Source organism: Ascaphus truei, chromosome 5, assembly GCF_040206685.1.
Source record: "Ascaphus truei isolate aAscTru1 chromosome 5, aAscTru1.hap1, whole genome shotgun sequence".
Taxonomy (NCBI): Eukaryota; Metazoa; Chordata; class Amphibia; order Anura; family Ascaphidae; genus Ascaphus; species Ascaphus truei.
The window spans coordinates 286,157,361-286,179,103 of NC_134487.1; the positions used below are offsets into that span (position 1 = coordinate 286,157,361).

At 46.5% G+C, this 21,743-nt stretch overlaps 1 protein-coding gene across 2 annotated transcripts; it reads left to right on the plus strand.

Moving 5' to 3' along the window:
• Positions 1–782: 782 nt before the first annotated feature.
• On the plus strand, positions 783–20,247 carry LOC142496091 (protein mono-ADP-ribosyltransferase PARP12-like). Of its 2 annotated transcripts, none has more exons than XM_075602482.1 (13): positions 783–1,026; positions 1,097–2,216; positions 5,043–5,178; positions 6,106–6,397; positions 7,701–7,787; positions 8,790–8,916; positions 12,580–12,748; positions 13,326–13,443; positions 14,746–14,842; positions 15,520–15,601; positions 16,944–17,074; positions 17,277–17,428; positions 18,026–20,247. In XM_075602482.1, exons 2-13 carry the CDS (start codon positions 1,906–1,908, stop codon positions 18,295–18,297), a joined length of 1,974 nt encoding a protein of 657 aa, XP_075458597.1. In that variant the 5' UTR covers positions 783–1,026; positions 1,097–1,905; the 3' UTR covers positions 18,298–20,247. The 2 variants fall into 2 exon arrangements, with proteins under 2 accessions (XP_075458597.1, XP_075458598.1); XM_075602483.1 differs by having other exon boundaries at positions 806–892; positions 959–2,216.
• The last annotated feature ends 1,496 nt before the right edge of the window (positions 20,248–21,743 follow it).

Genomic DNA, 21,743 nt, shown 5'->3' on the forward strand with positions numbered 1-21,743 from the left:
GTTGTTAGTGGGGAAGACAAGACAGGCTTTTGGGGTGATGGTTGTTCATTTCTCACTGGTGCGGTGCCTCCATCTCTTGCAGGCTCCAGGAGTGCTGAAGACAATCCCTGCAGGAGAACCCTCTGATACTCCCCCTGATAGATTGCAGTCTCAGGCAGGAGTATATAAAAGAACTGGAACTTTATTTCCAACAGCACACAGAATACAGTCTTGAACTGATTCCCTGGTCTCTTCCTTCCGGGGAATCAACCCAGGGGCTTGAGGCCTCCAGAGCTTATCCTCTATTTTTCCCTCACCCCCTGGTGGGTTGAGGGGTAGCTGTCCCACTCCCCTAAGGGAGGGGGTGGAATGTCATCAGAGCCCTGATTCCACACTCCCAGCAATCACTCTCTCTCATGGGACAGAACTCACTACATTTGGCTGTGCAGCCCCTTAAGTACCCCGGGGGAGGGTCCCAGGTTTGATTCCCCTGATTGGGCAGAACACAGACCCTAGGCCCACCTCTCCCCGTCACTCAAGGGAGCTGCTTACTGCAGGGGAAAACCCGGATTGGGCCTAACACTGCCTGCACTGTTGCCAGGATTTAAATGTTAGGGAGGGTAGATTAGCTAAAACAAATACCTGGCTACGTATATATAAATAATCACAAAGAATGTGCACACAGTTAGGACGGTGGGACACGTCTGTAACAGTGACACAGGGCAGGGCATGTAGCGGAGATCTCTCTCTCCTCCCCCACCTCTCTCATCCCTTCCTTATTATCCCTTTCAGTTTCGTTTCTCTGGCTCTTTAACTTTCTGGGGAAGGGAGACAAAGAGGAAGAAATAAATCATTTCCTGGAGGTAGGAGAGAGTGCAGGTTATACAGAGAGAGACAGGAGGATAGAGGGCAGGTTATATAGAGAGAGAGAAAGAGGGAGAGTGCAGGTTATACAGAGAGAGACGGGGATAGAGGGCAGGTTATATATAGAGAGAGAAAGAGGGAGAGTGCGGGTTATACAGAGAGAGACAGGGGGATAGAGGGCAGGTTATATATATAGAGAGAGAGAAAGAGGGAGAGTGCAGGTTATACAGAGAGACAGGGGGATAGAGTGCAGGTTATACAGAGAGGGGCAGGAGGATAGAGTGCAGGTTATATATAGAGAAAGAAAGAGGGAGAGTGCAGGTTATACAGAGAGAGAGACAGAGGAAGAGAGCGCAGGGTATACAGAGGGAAACAGAGGGAGAGAGTGCAGGTTATATATAGAGAGAGAAAGAGGGAGCGTGCAGGTTATATATATAGAGAGAGAAAGAGGGAGAGAGTGCAGGTTATACAGAGAGACAGGTAGAGAGTGCAGGTTATACAGAGAGACAGGTAGAGAGTGCAGGCTATACAGAGAGACAGGGAGAGAGTGCAGGCTATACAGAGAGAGACATAGGGGGGAGAGAGTGCAGGGTATACCAAGAGAAAGGGAGAGAGAGAGTGCAAGGTATACAGAAAGAGAAAGAGGGAGATAGGGAGTGCAGGGTATACCGAGAGAGACATAGGGGGAGAGAGTGCAGGGTATACAGAGAGAGACATAGGGGCAGAGAGTGCAGGGTATACCGAGAGAGACATAGGGGGAGAGAGTGCAGGGTATACAGAGAGACATAGGGGCAGAGAGTGCAGGGTATACAGAGAGAGACATAGGGGCAGAGAGTGCAGGGTATACACAGAGAAATAAACAGAAAGAAGACGGATTAAAAGAGAGAGAATTAGGGGGAGAAAAAGGGTAAACAAATGGTGAGAGAGACCAAGAGATACAGCCCGAGAGACAACTAAAAACAATACAGGGAGAAGAAAAAGAGAGGGCGAGAACAGGAGGAAGAGAAAAAGTCAGAGAGTGCAGAGCCTAAACACCATTCCAGAGACAGGCGCATCATTTACATGGGGTCGGAGCTTGGGGTCATGTCCGACAACTCAGCACTCTCTCTGCGGGCGAGGCGGCTGCTCTGCTCCTCCGGGGGCAGCATGGAGCTGGGGCAGCTGGGCCGCTCCCTGGGGCTGAATGCGCAGCAGGTGGAGCAGTTGGTGGAGGAGGAGAATGGCCGCAGCCTGATGCTCCATGTACAGGAGGAGGCGCGTGTGGCCGTGTCCCGCAGCGCTGTGCGCGTGTGCACTGACCGGGAACAGAAGTGCGGGGGAACCTGCGAGAAACTCCACCTGTGCCGCTACCACGTGCTGGGGAGCTGCAGCAGGTAACTGGGGGGATGTGATGCAGTGCGGGCCCCGCTGGCAGCGGAGAGGGTTAAAAGGGCTGCCTATCAGTCTCCCGGCTGCAAAAACCGCACAGGATTTTATTTCATTTGATCAATCTGGTGGTGTTTTTTGCCGCCATTTTATGGCAGGATGGATAAAGGGCTTCAATGCTCAGAAAAAAACGGCACCAGAGTTATCAACGACAAAAAAAAATGCTTTTAATTGGAGTGTTAATAAAGATATGTCTATTTACCCAACTCTATAACCTCCTCCCTTTCCCTTATTTATCTCTCAGATCATTAGGGTCAGGCGGTATTCTCTAACCCGGCGGGGCGCGACCTCCAGGGGGGGCATGAGACTGACTGCGGGGGGGGGGGGCGCGGGGTTCACAGAGGCCCTGCGCGCTTCCCAAAAGCATTTAAATGAAGTGCCGGGGGTGCGGCGAAGGCGTCTATAAACCTCACTTACCTTGGCTCCGGCGGCTTCTTAGATGCGTCGCCATGGCAACGCAGCGTCAAATGACGCCGCGAGGTCATGCGACATCACGTTGCTATGGCAACGTGATGCCATGACGCTGGAGCAGACGCCGGAACCGACGTAAGCGGGGGGGGGGGGGAGGGGTGGTTGGGGGGAGGGGCATGGAGAGAGGGGAACATTCCGGCAGGGGGGCGCAGGGAAAAAAGTTTGCGCCCCCCTGCTCTAACTCAGGAGCGCTCCACTCCAGTCCTCAAGACCCCCCAACAATTCAGGTTTTAAGGATATCCCTGCTTCAGCACAGGTGGCTCAGTCTTTGACACTTGTCCCGGCTTTTACCCCCTATTGACAGTCCTGCCAACAGGAGCCCCATAAACGTGGGGGCCCCCAGGCCCTTGCTCTCTGGTGCAGGGACTCCCTTTCCAATTGTCTTACTTTGTTATACTCGTTTTATAATTCCCTGTACTGTTTTTTTGTCTCTTTTGTAAAGTACTGAGTACACTGTGTGCGCTATATAAATAAAGATACACAGGCAGTCCTCGTTTTACAACGCTTCGCTTTACAACGAATGGCTTATCCAACGCTATGCAATGCATACCTATGTTCATTTTTACAACGCCAAAACGGCTTATGCAACACTCTTACAACGCTTGGCAAAATTGTTTATATGTATATAATATATATATTATATAATATTAAAATATAATATATTATATAGTATATGTTATATTATATATATAATACAGTATATACACTATATAATTTATGTGTGTGCTGCATATCTTATTGCCTGCATGAAATATTTGGTGTATTTTAGTGTTAAAAATGCCTTCAGGAACGGAACCTTTCATTTAAACAGTGTTCCTATGGGTAAACGTGTTTCGCTTTAAGACGTTTCGCTTTACAACGCCATTTTGAGTAACGCATTGTGTCGGATAACCGAGGACTGCCTGTACATATAACTGTTGGCAGCAAAGGGTTTAAACTGAGTGCCTTCTGTTTATCACAAGTCCAGCTTGTGGAGCTAAGTGGTACTGCACCGTTATATGGCTCCTCCCAGTTAATATAGGTTTAGTGCAGGAGTGACAAACTTCATTCCTCAAAGGCCACCAACAGGACAGGTTTTAAGTATATCCCAGCTTCAGCACAGGAGGCTCGATTAGTCTCTGCTTCAGCACAGGTGGCTCAATCGACTGAGCCACTGATTGAGCCACCTGTGCTGAAGCATATCCTTAAAACCTGACCTGTTGGTGGCCCTTGAGCACTGGAGTTGGCCACCACTGGCATAGTGTGTTTGGTTACAAAGGAGCCGGTGGCACGGCGTCTGCAGGAGCAAAGGTAACGTAGACACGCTCCCCAAACACACGATCCCGGGAAAACCACTCAAAGCTGCCCCATAGCACCAGAAATTCCCCTCCGCTGCCTGGTAGATGGATCTGCCTGTGGCACATACAGGGGAGTGACTGTTTGCCAGCATTGTAAGGATCTGCAGCTTGGATACTGCCAACTTATTTCTCACAGGCTCCAGGGCAAAAACAGACAAACAAACGCCTTGTTTTCTTAAAGAGAAGGTATCCCATTAAAAGCAGTGGGGGGTTTTTCTGTGTTAAATCTGGTGCCAGTTTTTTTTTGCACTGATTTCCCCCCTGGTTTGAAGCAGGGAGACTGTGATAAGTAGCCACCGAGAGTCCAACATCACCACATATTCAAAAGTATATTGATGTTTTAATGATGAAGAACATATGATCACAGTCACATGTCTCAGACAGGTCCCCACACTTGCTTTACCCCATAATCAGTCAGCATATATAATGCTTCTGCTGCAGCCAGGGATTCTGGGTAATGATATGTAAATGAGCAACCCCTCAAAGTGTGTCACTTTTTGCTTCTTATCCATTTTAACATGGATCCCTATAAACTTATGAGCGGTTACATGGAGCAAAATGGTGAGTTATAGGGAGGGGTTATATGGGGTAATAGGAGGAGTTGTGTGGGGTAATAGGAGGAGTTTAGGGAGCGGATATATATGGGGTAATAGGAGGAGTTATAGGGAGCGGTTATATTGGGCAATAGGAGGAGTTATAGGGAGCGGAATAGGGGGCAATAGGAGTGTTATAGGGTGAGGTTATATGGGACAATAGGAGGTGTTATAGGGTGAGGTTATATGGGACAATAGGAGGTGTTATAGGGAGGGATATATGGGACAATAGGAGGTGTTATATGGAGCTGGTGTAAGAACTCATTTAAACGTGAGACATGTCTAAGTACGGGAATCAGTCCGATTTATCGGTGGAATGTCACTATCGCGGCAGGTTCTGTGTAGAGTTACTTTGCCGTTATTTGACCCCCAGGTCGCCGTGTAAATTTAATCACGAGATCAGCACGCCTCAGAACGTCCGTGTGTTACGGGAGCAGCAGCTGGACGGGCTCAGTATCGGGGAGCTGCGGCAGCTGCTGCTGCAGAACAACCCCGGATTCCTGCCCGAGGTGAGACATGTGGGGCGATAACGCCGCTCTGCGCCCCCAGGAAGGTGGGGGCGTCCCGCACACAGACGGCAAAACTCAGGCAAATGGGTTGCGATTTGGCTCTTCGCTCTCAGAAGATTTTCCTGTCATCGTTAAGATCAGATTGTGCGCATCTGCGGCATATTAATTGTATGCAAATTAGGCAAAAGGGGCGAGTTTTATGTAAGTTTGATGATCCTCCCCCGGCACAACAATGAGGAGCAAAGTGTAATAAAAACATTTGGCACAACAGAATAGTTACAAATTGCGATAACATATTTAATAATACTTACCGTATTTATCTGATCTTTTATTTAAAAAGGCAATCCAAGTGGCACGTAAAAAAAAATCTTTTTTTTGTTTTAATATATGCAGCCTTTGATTACCTTTATGGAAAACTAATTACCTAAGTTCCCGATCGATTAGTTCTCCTGTGAACGATCAGCAAAATCCTGCTTCCCTGGGTTCACCTAATGGCCGCCTTTCAATCAATCCTTCAGCCAGTGTAACTCAGCAGCTACAATGTATCTTTGTAACATTATCTATTGTTACAGTTTGCAGCTCACACTGCTGGGAACATTTGGGCAAATTTGCAAGTGTTGCAAAGATCTTGCACTGCTGGGAAAGTGTGCTAACCCTGCTATAGAAATCAAAGGATGCTCAGTCTATTAAAAATGTCAGTAAGAGTTGAATAATAATAAAAACGAAAATGCAGTAAGTATTATCTAATAATACAGAACTGATTTATTAAAAAAAAAACACATGTAGGATATTGCTTGGATTGCTCCTTTAAATGGTGCCAATCATCTTTACCTTCAATACATTTAACTGTTGAACATGCAAAGGCCATTGGTTCATTTTGATCCTAGGTGGAACTGCATCTTTAATATTTGCTCTCCCCCTTGCAAGGTTTGTCTGCATTATAACCGGGGGGACGGTCCCCATGGATCCTGCACCTTTAAGAACAGCTGCAGCAAGCTGCACATCTGCCAGCATTTCCTGCAGGGGGACTGCAGGTTTGGGAGCAAGTGCAAGAGGTCGCATGACCTCAATGACGGGGAGACCGTGAAGAAGCTGAAGAAGTGGGGACTAAGTGACACCCTCTTGCCCCAGCTGCTGGGCACCTACATTAATGCCAGTGTCCTCAGGGACAACAAGGTCCCCTCCCCCAGGAAAGAGGAACATCCTCCCTTAAAGCAGGGCAAGTATAAGCAGGGAGATAGAAGAGGAACGGTCAGGGAGTGTGCCCCTGCCACGGCCGACACAGTGACGGGCGCCTAGAGTCCCTTACGCTGCAGGGTGACAGTGGCACGTGCTGACGGTCCCTAGAGCCGTGTCCACAACAAAGTGACGTGGTCGAAACCAATGAGTCATTGAGTGTGCCCCTCCCTGGCCAGCGTGACAATGTGACACAAAGACAAATAGTATCCAGTAAACAGAGGAACCAGGGCACTTCGGATTTGTATTTGTGCCACAATAAAGCTTAAAGCTGCAGCTCAAGTTCCCGCTTTTTATTTTTTTACTTCAATAGTTTTATTTGGGCAATCTCTAATTACCTAAAGAACTGTACAGCTGCCGGTCAATTCGTTCTCCGTCTATTGATAGGCGAAGTTTGGCGACATCTTTAAATATGGGGAATGTAAATGGTTGCTATAGGAACAAGCATCCTTGTTATAATAGAATACAAGAAAATTGGTTTTTCAAAGTTTGTTTGTTTTTTAAAACAGAAAATGCTAAAATTATTTATTCTTACTTAAAAAACACACATGCAGGATATTGACTGAACTGCAGCTTTAAATTTGTTTAAAACTCTGAAGTGCCCGGGTTCATCAGTTTGCGGGATACATTTAATTATTTACAGGTCACATTGGATTATTTACAGGTCTTCCCCGGGAGCAGGAGCTGTATATGTAGCTGTATCTTCTTTTTCTACTCTTTGTTCCTGTGCAGCATATATCCTCAATTTACAAAGACAAATAGGACACAATGTTTCTAACTGCTCAACCGTATGGTAATAAGACACTGAGTTTGCCTGTCCCATTGCACGGTGATACAGGGAGAGATTCATTAAGTGCAGCTAAACCGGCGTTAACGGCCATTTAGGGCAATAAAACAAAATGTTTTAAACAAGTTATTGGGGTCATCGACTTCCTAAAACAGATTCAATCCCTCTTAAAGTGGCTGGTTCTACTATTTGTGTTTTGCTGGGGGAATACTGTATTCAAGTGTGCCGCTACGTCCCTTTATCTGTTTGACTAATGGCAGCTTGATAATTAACAGAGGACAAAACCAAAATAATAGTTTACCTGTGGCTTTGAGGGCTGCCAAACAGTGTTATCATTGGAAGATAGTGGATCAAGCTCTTGTCAGTCTGAGGACATTTGTTTCAGGGAGATAATGCTGTATTTAGAATACTGTGTGTTTGTGGTTGCAGACTAACAAGGATTGCACCGTACAGTCCCATCCAGTGTGAGCAAACTCTGACCTCTGCTCTTCCCTCACAGGGCCGTCCCAAAGTCAGAGACCCAGCTCCTCGGAGCACACGGAGGAGATCTGCTTGTACTTTATACGCAACAGCTGCAGCTTCAAAGGTGTGCACAGGGTGTGGGACCTCTCTGCGGTTGTATGTGTCTGTAGGATGCGCCCTTCACTGGGCCCTTCCTGTATCAGAGCGTATATATGTCACCGATAAAGAATAAGCCATTTTCATAGTACATACTGGGTCATATTTACTAAGTGGCCTTAGGCCGACCCTGAGTCATAAGACAACCTCCCAGCACTGCCTTTATATCTTATTCACGGCCATGGGCTTCCTGCATGGAAGGTGTGTTATAATAGAAGATTGCTAGGTAAATATGGGAATGTGTGTTTTGCATAATGCTCATTGTGTATACAGTATGTGGAAACAGCACATACTTTTTGATGATACAATTGTAATTTGACCAAAATCAACTGAGAATCCAGGGAGAAATCTGATGGCCATTATTTGGGTCAAGGAATTTATTTAACTCTTATGAGACATCATTTTCTGATGATATTTCACTGGGGTTTTTTTGTTTGCCTTCCTCTGGATCAATATACTGTAAATATAATTACAGGCCAAGTATCTGTCGTCTAAATTTAGCATAGGTTGAACTTGATGGACTTTGTGTCTTTTTTCAACCTCATCTACTATGTCAGGGTGCGGAAAAAGGGGGGTGCGGCTGTTACAGCGGCCCCCACGCTTCCCCAAAAGGCATTTCAAATAAATGCTGGGGATCGCGCGAGGCCTCTGTAACTTTTTACTTACGTTGGTTCCAGCGATGCGTCTCCATGGCAACCGGCGTCAAATGATGTTGCCATGGCAGCGTGATGTCACATGACCCCACAACGTCATTTGACACCGGAGCTGTGCAGGGGGGGGGGGCGGCGCGAGCCGGAGGGGAGAGGAGACATGGGGGTGCATTAAGGTAAATTTGCGCACCCCTGTACTATATAACGGAACAAGGTTCCCCCACAAGGTTCCCCACTCCCAGAAGCCTTTTCAGTAGTTGAATGTATGTTGTTCATTTCAGGGTTAATAGCGATGATATTTCCTATCCTTGCTTCTGTAGATCGGTGCGTGCGAAATCATTACCATCTCCCCTACAAATGGCAGATGTATGTCAGTAACAACTGGAAGGACTTTAGCGACATACAGGTAGAAGCTATTGAACAGGCATACTGCGACCCCAACAGCAGGTACAGTAACAGCACTGCTAACCGTATACACAGGCATGTTAGCGCATGCATGCCCATCCTTCTGCTATATGGGGAACGGTGAACTCTACAGCAGGGGCGCTCAACCCTAGTCCTCAAGCCCCCCCAACAGGTCAGGTTTTCAGGATATCCCTGCTTCAGGGGGTTTGGGGACTGGAGTTGCGCACCCCTGCTCTACAGAGTGTTTATCTTAAATCTTAATTCTTGTCGAAAAAGGTGAGCGCATGGAAAAAGAGATAAATAAAATGTATGAACACTAAGTGAACCCACTAAGTGAAACGAGCATACACACAGGGAATAGGTGGTGAGAATATAAAAAGGCTGAAGCCAGATCTTACTCACGCGGACAAGTGTGAGCCGGTCTTGTCAAAGTTTCTTTCAAGTGATCCACTTCAAAGGGTAGTACCCAGGGTGATGTGGGGGCTTCCGATATGAGCGGTTCGCTCCCTGTGATGGGCTCCAAACAGGGGCAGAAACGCTCAGTGAGTTTAAAAGTGATTTTATTAAACAACAGGTAAGTATAGGAACTTACAGGTAAATAATACACATCCGGCGTCCGTCTCCTTAGTCTTGGTCCGGGGTGGGAAGGGAGCGATGATTTCAGGAACACACCAAAAAAATAGAAAATAAAAACAATAATAGTGCAGTATATCAATACAATCAGAGTATATTAGATATCTTGGCTCTGTAGAAATTCCTACTTACAACAAGTGGAATATAAACGGGCAATGGTCTGACTCTGTCAGTGTAGGTGAAGTTGTATCTCCAGCAGGGGAATAGATTCAGGATCAAGGAAACTTCAAAACGGAGATCATGCAGGTGTCATGTACTCGAATCCAGATAGGATGTGGTGTGTATGGAAGATAAAAACGGACCAATGGTATAGATCGCAAAAACTCAGGTGCTCCTGAGGAAGCTGTCTATGTACAGCGAAACGCGTAGCGCTTGCTAAGTTAGTCTGCTGCAGCTGCCCACGAAGTGAAGACGACTGAGTTTGCTGCCGATCCACCGCTGTCCGTCTCCATTGCCTTCAACCGGATGTCGTCACCCGTTTACCGGAAGTGACGTCAGACGCCATCCATCGGCGGAGAGGTTGGAGCTGTGGGAGGACGGGAGTACTCTTACCATCCAGGATCAGCACTCTACTGTCTCACGATACCCTTATGTGTACAGATATATTGTACTTATTGTAAGTACATTTCCAACTTTCCTTTTCATGTGATAAATAGTGTTTTTGCGATCTATACCATTGGTCCATTTTTATCTTCCATACACACCACATCCTATCTGGATTCGAGTACATGACACCTGCATGATCTCCGTTTTGAAGTTTCCTTGATCCTGAATCTATTCCCCTGCTGGAGATACAACTTCACCTACACTGACAGAGTCAGACCATTGCCCGTTTATATTCCACTTGTTGTAAGTAGGAATTTCTACAGAGCCAAGATATCTAATATACTCTGATTGTATTGATATACTGCACTATTATTGTTTTTATTTTCTATTTTTTTGGTGTGTTCCTGAAATCATCGCTCCCTTCCCACCCCGGACCAAGACTGCTTTTGTAGTGAATCCTTGCATATTCCTTGGAAGGTTGAGAAGTATTGTTTTGGGTTACACATCATCCTATGTAATATTTTTGTTGCATCTTTCATTTGTGTTTTGGGGATTTTAGCGCCGCTTCAAATCACTTGGGTTCGTCCGTCTCCTTAGTGCCAGCTCATGCGGGGGTCTCCCTGGCTGTCGCGTCCGGTCGCAGGGCCTGCAAATGAGCTTCTCCTTCAAAAGATACGGTGGCCTTCAGTGGTCAAAAACAGAGCAGCTATGCCGACACAGGGCTATGCGTTTCGCGAGTATCTCTCGCTTCATCAGGACCTGATGAACCGGACGCGGCAGCCAGGGAGACCCCCGCATGAGCTGGCACTAAGGAGACGGACGCCGGATGTGTATTATTTACATGTAAGTTCCTATACTTACCTGTTGTTTAATAAAATCACTTTTAAACTAACTGGGCGTTTCTGCCCCTGTTTGGAGCCCATCACAGGGAGCGAACCGCTCATATCGGAAGCCCCCACATCACCCTGGGTACTACCCTTTGAAGTGGATCTCTTGAAAGAAACTTTGACAAGACCGGCTCACACTTGTCCGTGTGAGTAAGATCTGGCTTCAGCCTTTTTATATTCTCACCACCTATTCCCTGTGTGTATGCTCGTTTCACTTAGTGTTCATACATTTTATTTATCTCTTTTTTCCATGCTCTCACCTTTTCGACAAGAATTACCACTGGTGGAGATCATGGGAGGATCTCATCAAGGTTGAGCTGCAATTTGAAGGGCCAGTATACCACTTTTTGTGTTTTTTAGGCTCCCACGTGTGTTTATATATGTTCATTCACATTTGTCTCTTGAAGTGTTAAAGGGGAGCGCCGTAGTTTTTCTCCACTTATCTTAAATCTTAAGGCAGCAAAACTGGGCAATATCATCTCTAATAAAAAGCCCCCAATTTATTAAGGGGAAAATTCCTCCGCTTTCAACTGGATTTCTATCTTTGTCGCATCCAATGAGGTGTCCCGGAATTGCGCTGGTTTTGCAGCTGGGAGACTCTGATCAGTAACTTCCATTGTGGGCTATTAATCAAACGGCATTGGTAATGCCGATTTCCGGGTGAGCAGTATTTTAAACATGCTTCGGTGTATTAGAACTACCAAGCCACAAAAAAAACCTTCTCTGTGGAATCGGCTCATTCAGAGATTCACACCCCCCCCCCATAAATTAACAGTTTGTTTGCATGAAAATGTTCCCTTGTCTGGAAGTCTGCTGACTTGACGTATATCAGCTATTTAACGTTTATCTGTAGGACTGATGATGGCTTCGTCATTACTATACAAACAATAACGAAGACAAAGTCCACAATGGTCCTTATCACCATTACATAAAGACTGCAAAGACCCTTCAGCGCTTATGTTTACCATAGAAATATTCACAGTAAAAAAAAAAAAAAAAATACTTAATTGTCGGTTTTTTTTTTTTGGTTTTTTTTAAGTGTCAGTCAGCTTGATATAACCTAATAAAGAGGAAATCCAAGCGGGCGATTGTTTTTGGCAATTTTTTTTTAACATGGGATTGAAGCAGGCGGTCTTTGGCGCTGAACCCATTAATTTCAGCTCCGGGGACCTCCTGCTTCCAGATACCTCGGTAGGGGATGCCGGTAGCCGCTCGGTTCATGCTGGCCGATAGGAAGCCGTGATGTCATCAGGTTCAGCTTCCTATTGGCCTGCGTGACGCGGGCCCTTTAAACTTTGCAGAGATATCGGCGCCCCCCTTTTGAAGGTCCCCAGGGCTGAAATGAATGGGGGTTCTGTTCCGGAGCCCCCCTGCTTCAAACCTGTGTTAAAAAAAAACAATTTAAACAAAAAGCACAAATTGCTCCTTTTATTCTACGAGGGACTGGCTCTTTAAAGCACGCGCTGCTGGTTGTTCTTGGCGTGGGTGTAAGCTTTGTCTAATAAAAATCTTTCCGAAACTGTTCCACACGTACAATTTGTGGCATCTGACACTGGGTTGTACGGGATACTTCCTTTATTGAGTCTGTTTGATAGATCAGTTCTTCCCCCTCCCCCCCCCCTGGGGTTTGTCCCCACAGATCAGACCTGGACTTTGACACCATGACCTACAAATCCAACGCATCCAGCAAGGTCAGGCGTTTCTCCACCCCATCCTCGGCATCCAAACCCCCGCACTTCATCCTCACCACCGACTGGTTGTGGTACTGGAGGGATGAATGTAACAAGTGGATTGAGTATGGGAAGGAGGTAAGAAGAGGCGCCTGGGGAAAAAAGGCAAACCAGCGAAGGCGTCACTGTTGCAGGAAGGGGCTCAAGGTCGGATTTCTTGGTACCTGAAGCATAGCGATGAAAGGGCCCGGGCCATATTTACTAAGCAGTGCTACTCCATACGACACCTTCCACAGTAGCATGGCTTAGAAATATGACCCTTTACAGACCATTTACTTGAACGGAGCTGTAAGGTGTCTTCCAGCATGATAGGTGTCTTGTGGAATAACACTGCTTAGATAATATGCCCCTTTCGGGTATGGCGTCTTACAGTAGCGCGTCTTAGTAAAGATGGGCCTTTAGATCAGTCTCGTCACTCCCCAAGAGGGTGTCAGCCAATATGTAGAGCAGGACTAGCATTGGCTTTAGAAGTGACCTTGATTTGGACCCAAGGGTCGCTGCATGTACCTCCACTGCAAATAACTTTGGGGGGGTCACATAGCAGAGTCTCGCGGCTGCAAGACCGGAAGAAGAAAACCGCTCGATCAGGGACTAGTTCATTGCCACTGACTTGGAAGGGACCCCAAGACTAATCTCCTCCTTTCTTTCCACACAGAACGACTCTCACGTTCCTGCCACAATCAGCAGTGGGGACTTGGAGAACATGTATCTTTCTGACACTACAACAATACAATTTAAGGCAGGGAAACAGGAGTATGAGCTGAATTTTAAAGGTAACTGACAGTGAGGAGCAGAGGGGGGGGGAGGGATTTTTTGATTCCTATATTTGGGTCTTTTATAGGCAGTTTAGATTAAAGTTCAAAGGGGCGGATTTTTTTTGCGAATGTAATTTTTTTAAATACAGGGTTGAAGCAGGGGGGGGGGGGGGGGGGTCTCCGGAGTTGAACCCTGTTAATTTCAGCTCCAGGGACCCCGTGTTTCTGGAGATACTTATCTGAAATTAATGGGGTTCAGCTCCAGAGATCCCCCCCCCTGGTATTGCTCCTATAAATGTGATCTTTCCTTGGGTAGTTACAGTAGATGATCGTACCACAAAGCAATGTAGATATACCATTATTTCTTGGCGTGCGCATTATTTGTACGGGATTGCGTTCTCTATCGCTACTTTGCAGGTGCATTGGCATGTCAGGCACGGTAGTTTTGTATTTTAGATAATTCGGAGATCCGGATGTATAAGTAGTTATACGTGTTGGTAATACCCTCTGTTGCTCTACTGCTAAAACTCTGACACCTCATTTTCTTATTCCCATTATGTGTTATATTATGTCACATGTATTACTGCTGTAAAGATGCAAATACGTGCATACCTAAATCTTATAGCATCATACAGAATCTCACTTATCAGGACTCGCGCTGCCCTCCTTGATTCTAGGAATCTCTTTCCACCTGTGAGATACACTACTATTGTTTCTATTTCTACTGGCTGCCCTGGCTCACAGTGCCCACGAAGAAGAGACCTGTGAGGTTTGGAAAGCTCTATTCCAGGGGTTCTCAATTGCAATCCTCAAAACACCCCAACAGGTCAGATTGTCAGGATATCCCTGCTTTAGCACAGGGGGCCAATCAGTAGCTCAGTCTTCAACAGCCACCTGTGCTGAAGCAGGCTCTTCGACTGAGCCACTGATTGAGCCACCTGTGCTGAAGCAGGGATATCCTGAAAACCTGACCTGTTTGGTGGGGGTGGGGGGGGGGTTGTCTTGAGGACTGGAGAACCCCTGCTCTATACACTTATCTATGAGAATGATCATGTTGGTACCTTAATTGGTATTTACAACCAGAGGTAAACATACGAATAATACACATAATGTTTTATGTCATAATTCTTTAATGTATTCAGTGCTCTCAGAGAGGAACTACCTGCACAGTGAGTGACTTCCTGGCCCAAAGAGCTTGTAATCTAACGTATGCTTGGTATCTGAGGCACAGGGAGAGTTCCATAAGGTCGCAAGAAGCTGACCCAGAGATTCGAAGCCGATTCACTGTAACAGATCGCACTCTGCTCCTTGTTATTGCAGATATGGTCCAGAAAAACCTGCGCTATGGCACAGAGAGGAAGGTGTGCAGGAGACCCAAGTTTGTGTCTGCCAAAGATGTGGGGAAGAGGAAATCCAGGTGAGATGAGAGGAACAGAGAGCAGAGAGAGAGAGCAGAGAGAGGGCAGAAAAGAAGACGAGAAAACATGAAGGAAAAGGAGAGAGTGAAAAATAAAGGGGAATGATAAAGGATGAAATGAAATAGAAAAAGGAGGGAGAGAGGGAGAGGGGGTGGGAGAGGGAGAGAGAGACAGAGATGATGGGTGAGCATGAGTGATAGAGAGGGAAGACGGGATCAGAGATTTGGCTGCGTGGCCATTTTGCTGCGACCAAGTTGACCGTGGCGTTTGGCCACCGAGGGACCCTTCGCCGCAGCCGCTTCGCCACTGGACACTTAGCTGCCGGACGGTTTGCCAGTAAGGTAAGTTAACTTCTAGGGAATGGGTTAGCTTTTTAGGGTAGGGGCTTAGATAAGGGGTTAAGGTTTTTAGGGTAGGGGATAGCATTGGTATTAGGGTTACGATTAGGGTTTTTTAGCTTAAGGGGTAAGGTTACCGGCTTAACTTGGCAGCGAGATGTCCCTGTGGCGAGGTAAGTGGCACTAAAACGCGGGCAGCAAAATGGCTGAGATCAAATTTCCTAGAATGGAGGCGGTAACAAAAGACTGTAAGAGAGAAGGTGAGTTATTGAGGGAGAACGAAAGAGAAATATCCAGATAGAGGAACAGAAATTAATCCAGAATTTTCGATATTTCAGGAAGTCAGAGACATCAAAGGAGGAGGACAAATCCACCCCCACGTATTGGGACAAAGGGCAGATACCAGAGACGGGATACAAGGTACGGGGAGACGGGATACAAGGTACGGGGAGACGGGATACAAGGTACGGGGAGACGGGATACAAGGTTCGGGGAGACGGGATATAAGGTACGGGGAGACGGGATACAAGGTACGGGGAGACGGGACACAAGGTACGGGGAGACGGGACACAAGGTACGGGGAGACGGGACACAAGGTACGGGGAGACGGGATACAAGGTACGGGGAGACGGGATACAAGGTACGGGGAGACGGGATACAAGGTACGGGGAGACGGGATACAAGGTACGGGGAGATGGGATACAAGGTACGGGGAGACGGGATACAAGGTGTGGGGAGACGGGATACAAGGTACGGAGAGACGGGATACAAGGTACGGGGAGACGGGATACAAGGTACGGAGAGACGGGATACAAGGTATGGGGAGACGGGAGACGGGATACAAGGTACGGGGAGACGGGATACAAGGTACGGGGAGACGGGATACAAGGTACGGGGAGACGGGATACAAGGTACGGGGAGACGGGATACAAGGTACGGGGAGACGGGATACAAGGTACGGGGAGACGGGATACAAGGTACGGGGAGACGGGATACAAGGTACGGGGAGACGGGATACAAGGTACGGGGAGACGGGATACAAGGTACGGGGAGACGGGATACAAGGTACGGGGAGACCGGATACAAGGTGTGGGGAGACGGGATACAAGGTGTGGGGAGATGTATATAGAAGTGACAATCGTGGTTACATATATTAACTTGTAACATGTGCTATGGTAAACACTCACCCGATATAAACAGTACTGTACTTACAATTTTCATTTATTGTTCGTAAAAAAAATATCATTAAAAATAGTTGTGGATGTGCGGGCCTTTATGACATAAGAAATGATTAATGCTGATGAAATGTTGGGTTTTAGTGAATTTTGAGTGTGCATCGATCTCGTCTTTTTTGCTAGAATACTGTATTAACTTGAACATAATAAACATTTTACTGTAGTAACCCGGACACAATGTAACAAAGTGACACACAGTTACTGTATAATGTTGACATTATGATGAGTAGAAGCTCATTTACAACCAGCTCCTACCTGTCTGTAAAAGACAAAGATACGAAAGTCTTGGCACTACCTGTGCATTCTTTCGTCTTCTCTCCATTTCATTATCACACCGGGGTAAGATCTCAAACATTTGCCTTATTCACGCTTATTGTGTATAATGTACATACATATTACATGCCTGCAGAGCCGTGTCTCACTGTACATGCAGTTGCTTGTGATGTCCTGCTAATCACCCTACTTTTTCTGCCAGTGCCTTTGTCTCTATCTAGCTGCTCATTGTGTGTCTGCTGGATATTTTGCAGCTGGTACCCGTGGCCGCGTCATCGGAGGAGTATAAGAAAGTGGAGGCCTTATTCCAACGCACGCTACCCTCTAACCGCATCCACAGCCTCCAGCGCATTCAGAACCCGGCTCTGTGGGAGGTGTACCAGTGGTAAGAGGGAGTCGGGGTTCCCCTAGGAGTGGCACATGCCAGGGGTGTTGGTAATGAATCTCTACGTGCTGCAGCCTTCCCATGACATAAATGACATCATAAATCCATGATGTCAGCCTCCAGAAACAAAATACAGATTGTAAATGTATAGAACTGCTGCTCCTGTGGAGGAGAGGACTTAGGGTACGAGACCTCTCCACAGGCAGAAGGAGCAGATGAAGAAGCAGAATGGGGGGAAAGAGGTGGATGAGCGTCAGCTTTTCCATGGCACCAATGACCAACTGACCGATGCCATCTGTCAGCAGAACTTTGACTGGCGCATCTGTGGAGCCCACGGTACCGCATATGGGAAAGGTGAGGTGTCTGTATGTATGAGATGGGGAGATATAGGTGTCTGTATGTATGAGATGGGGAGATATAGGTGTCTGTATGGGAAAGGAAAATGAAACAAATCAATGGTTTGATACCTTTTTATTGGACCAACAATGGGTTACAGCAGGGTTTCCCAACTCCAGTCTTCTACTACCCCTAACAGTCCATGTTTTGAGAATAGCCTCACATTAGCACAGGTGGCTCAATAGTTTTGACCAAACCACATGTGCTCAAGCAGTATGGGCATCATCTCTCTGCTGCAGCCATCTTGTGAAAGTTGGTTGGAATAGAGTGGACAAGCTACAGTTTGGGTGTCTGAGCCCAGCTCCGCTGTAATAGTGACTGGAATTAGAGAGAATATTACTAGGAAGGTTGTTGTGAACAGTTGTCTAGTTAAACAGTTAAGAAATTACCCTGCCTGTTATGGGGCATATTATGAATGAGTCCAATAGAACCTGTTAACCTTACACGGAGTATTAACCACCAAGGGTGACACTAACTCATGCTGATCAGACTGCATGTCTTCTTCTCCCCTCTCCTTTCATCCTCTCTCATTGCCATGTTCTTCCCATCCTGCAGGCAGCTACTTTGCCAGAGACTCGTCTTATTCCCACAACTACAGCTCCCGCACAGTCTCTCGCACCCGCATCATGTTCGTGGCACGTGTGCTGGTGGGCGATTTCACAAATGGTAGTTCTTCCTACCTGCGCCCGCCTGCCAAAACGGCCTTGTCATCATCCTCCACCAACTTCTATGACAGCTGTGTAGACCGCATGTCCAAGCCATCAATATTTGTTGTCTTCGAGAAGCACCAGATCTACCCAGAATACCTGATCAAGTACTCAAGTTAGCACTAAACCTGGATGACAGGCGGTTTGTGTTACGGAGGGGCAGAATCTGAGGAGTGTGGTGTAGTAGTTAAGGTGTTGACCTTGAGTATACAAACTTGTGGATTCAGTTCCACACCTGGCCACTTATACTCAGTGTGTGTATATTGGAGACATTCAGACCAGAACATCAGGGATTTCACCACAAGGAATGGCTTCATGAACAAAGTGCTGCCTTAATACAATACATTTTTATGGGGGGTGGTCATGTTTACCAGCCACACAGAATGATTGCAAATTTTTTCCAGACTTTACTGAAAAATAGTCATTTTACAAGTGCACCTTAATTGTGAATCATGTTTACCTTTTAATTTGCAGGGTTACTGCTGTGATTCCCAATAGGGGGTTCATTAGGTGTCTCCAAGGGGTTCACCCTGCCCCCCCCCCCAGTTTATTCTTACAATGTTACTTACAGATGAAAGTTCAATCAATGATGAAAACATGTGCTCGGATGGTAATGCTAGGACAAAGAAACCATTATCTCTCACATGCTGCTGGTCGTACATGCAGAGAGTGTTCTTGTAGAGAGGTCCAGGAGAAAGAGAGTGACCCAAACGCAACTGTAGTTATTGATCACCAACTCTGCCCCTTTCTCCTCGTGGCTGCTTTAGACAAAGAAAGATTCCAAACTACTTCAGGCTCACATTCCATACAAGGCCTTGAAATCCTATCCTAAGCCAACCTCTAGCATCTGGTATGCATTAAAGCTTCACTAGAATTCAGAATCCTTTTGGCTACACATGAATTCTAAATCCTACACCTTATATTAAGACAATGGTATGAGAATACGTTCTCATTCATACATTTTAATATAATAAATGCAAGTCTAACAGGCCCCAAACTGGACCTTAATGTGAGGGGTATAGCTGTCAATTACTAGAGCTTCCACAGTTGCTCCCCCAATTAGGGTGACCATATTTGTCCCGGCAAAAAACAGGAGAAATGTCGCACATGCACGGCCAGCAGCAAATAAAACCGGGACAGCACCCCAAAAATTCGGGACAGAGGCCTAAAAACCGGGACGTCTGGTCACTCTACCGCCAATGCCTTGCTTCCACAGCGGCACAGCATTGTGGGGTGTGGCTTTGGAAGCTCTTGCAGTGATTGACAGCAATATCCCTCCCTGACATGTGGGCAGGCCGTTTGGGGGCTTATTAAGTGTGTGTTCCCCCCTGAGGACACTATACTACCTGGGATCGGTCACATGTTAGCAATAGTCTGATGAGCCAGCAATAAGATTTATTAATTAGGGGTTTGCGGAACAAGTAATATCTAACATGGGGGTGCACAGTGCAAAAAGGGTTGGGAACCGCTGGGTTAGTGAAACTGGACTTGTGTCATAATATCTCAGCTTCACTCCACCCTCCATGCTTCCTGGAATCCCATTACTGGTACGGCTTGCTGCTTGTACTGGCTTGTGTGACTGCAATTGTAATATGGCCCATAGGCAATTATCTGGTCTGCAAGAATGTCAATGATCAGAGCAGCTCAGTGGTTGTAGTGCGCTGGTGCAGGGGGTACAGGGTACCACGGCTTTATTTACACACCCATAGTACCACTGCTTCCTTATTTATACTTTAGTTCCACTGGTTTTTTTTTCTATTTACAAACTCACAATTCCACATTTTATTTAAAGGGGGAAAAAATGTAGGTGTCTTAGAAAATCTCTCCCCCTTTTTAATTTTTACAGCATAATATTTGCTTACCTCTTTCTAAAATACAGCTCAAATAGCTCTGCCCAATCAGCATTAAAAAGGTAGTGTTTTGGTAAATCAGGGACAGTGTCACTGAAAGCACCTCTCCTATTACTTCCCTGTAAATGAGCTTCCTGGTTAGAGAGGGTAATTAGACAATAATAATTCAGTGCTATGTTTAGTGTTTTTAAATTCTGTTAATAAATGCAATTTAAAATATTCACTTTGTCTTGTAATTTAATGTATTATCTGCCTTTTAAAAATGAAATGATTGAATTCTTATTTGTAACGCCCCCCCTGGTGCCGGTGGGGCCTGCAACGCATTGTGGAGCAAATGGTTTAAAGAGACAAGCACAATGAAAAAAAGTTTGGGGAAAAAAACAAAAAAAATATTGAATTTTTTTTCTCTCACCAGAAATCAACAAATAATAAGCTCTCCATATACACATTAAAGAAAGAAAGGGGGGAAAAGACATTGATCAGAAAACATCAAACTGTACAAAAGTCCTCAGAATACAACTGATATAAAGTCTTTATTAAAGAGAGACTGATATTTAAGGCTTTCTTTACTCGAGTCCTGCGCGCTGCATACAGCATGACTCAGAATATCATGACATGAAGCCTGAGGTCACTTAACCCGAGCGACTACATTAAATATATTTCCTCCTATCCAAGGCCGCGTTTACAGGCATACCCCGCATTAACGTACGCAATGGGACCGGAGCATGTATGTAAAGCGAAAATGTACCTAAAGTGAAGCACTACCTTTTCCCCACTTATCGATGCATGTACTGTACGGCAATCGTCATGTACGTGCATAACTGATGTAAATAACGCATGTGTAACAGGCTCTATAGTCTCCCCGCTTGCGCACAGCTTCGGTACAGGTAGGGAGCCGGTATTGCTGTTCAGGACGTGCTGACAGGCGCATGCGCGAGCTGCCGTTTGCCTCTTGGGCGATATGTCCTTACTTGCGAGTGTACTTAAAGTGAGTGTCCTTAAACCGGGGTATGCCTGTATAGTGCCGGCGACGCGACCGATGACGTCACCCGTCGCCACTGGCGAAAGTTGCACTTCAGTTCGGAGCGACGTCGCTGGTAACAAGGCCAGTGACGTCACGAAGGGGGGCGGGCAGAGTGCAGTAGGCGCTCTGTGATTGGTGTAGAGACAGTCACATGTGGCGACTGTCTCTCCCAAAATCAAATTTCAATGGCTTAAAAATTGTTCGTAGGTCCGTCGCCGCCGCGCTTACTATAAGCGCATGCAACAGATCCAATGTATTTGTTTTGGCGCGACGTCGCATCGCCGGGCACTATATGCGCAGCCTTAGGAAGGCAAGTAATACAGCTGTGAAAACTCGCTCATAAGGGGGTTCTCCCTTCATGCTGGCTATTAAAAAAAAATCTTCACCACCGACAAAGGCCCCAGTTCCGTAAAATCAGGGCTCATACCGTGATGTTCCCTAAAATAGCAATGGACAGCAGGGTCGCCAACAGATTTCCTGGGGCCCAGGAGTAGAGCTTTCTCCCCTCCTCCCCCCGCGTTGGAGCCACGTGCTCTCCCCTTCTTTCACACCAGAAGCAACGGCGGATTCAAGATCCTCCACCCCTAGTCGCTTACACGTGGCGCCCACCTCCTTACTGCCGTCCCACCCCCCTTCCTCCTTCCGAAGCGCAGCGTCAAATGATGCCGCGGACCAACGTGATGCGGCGTCGC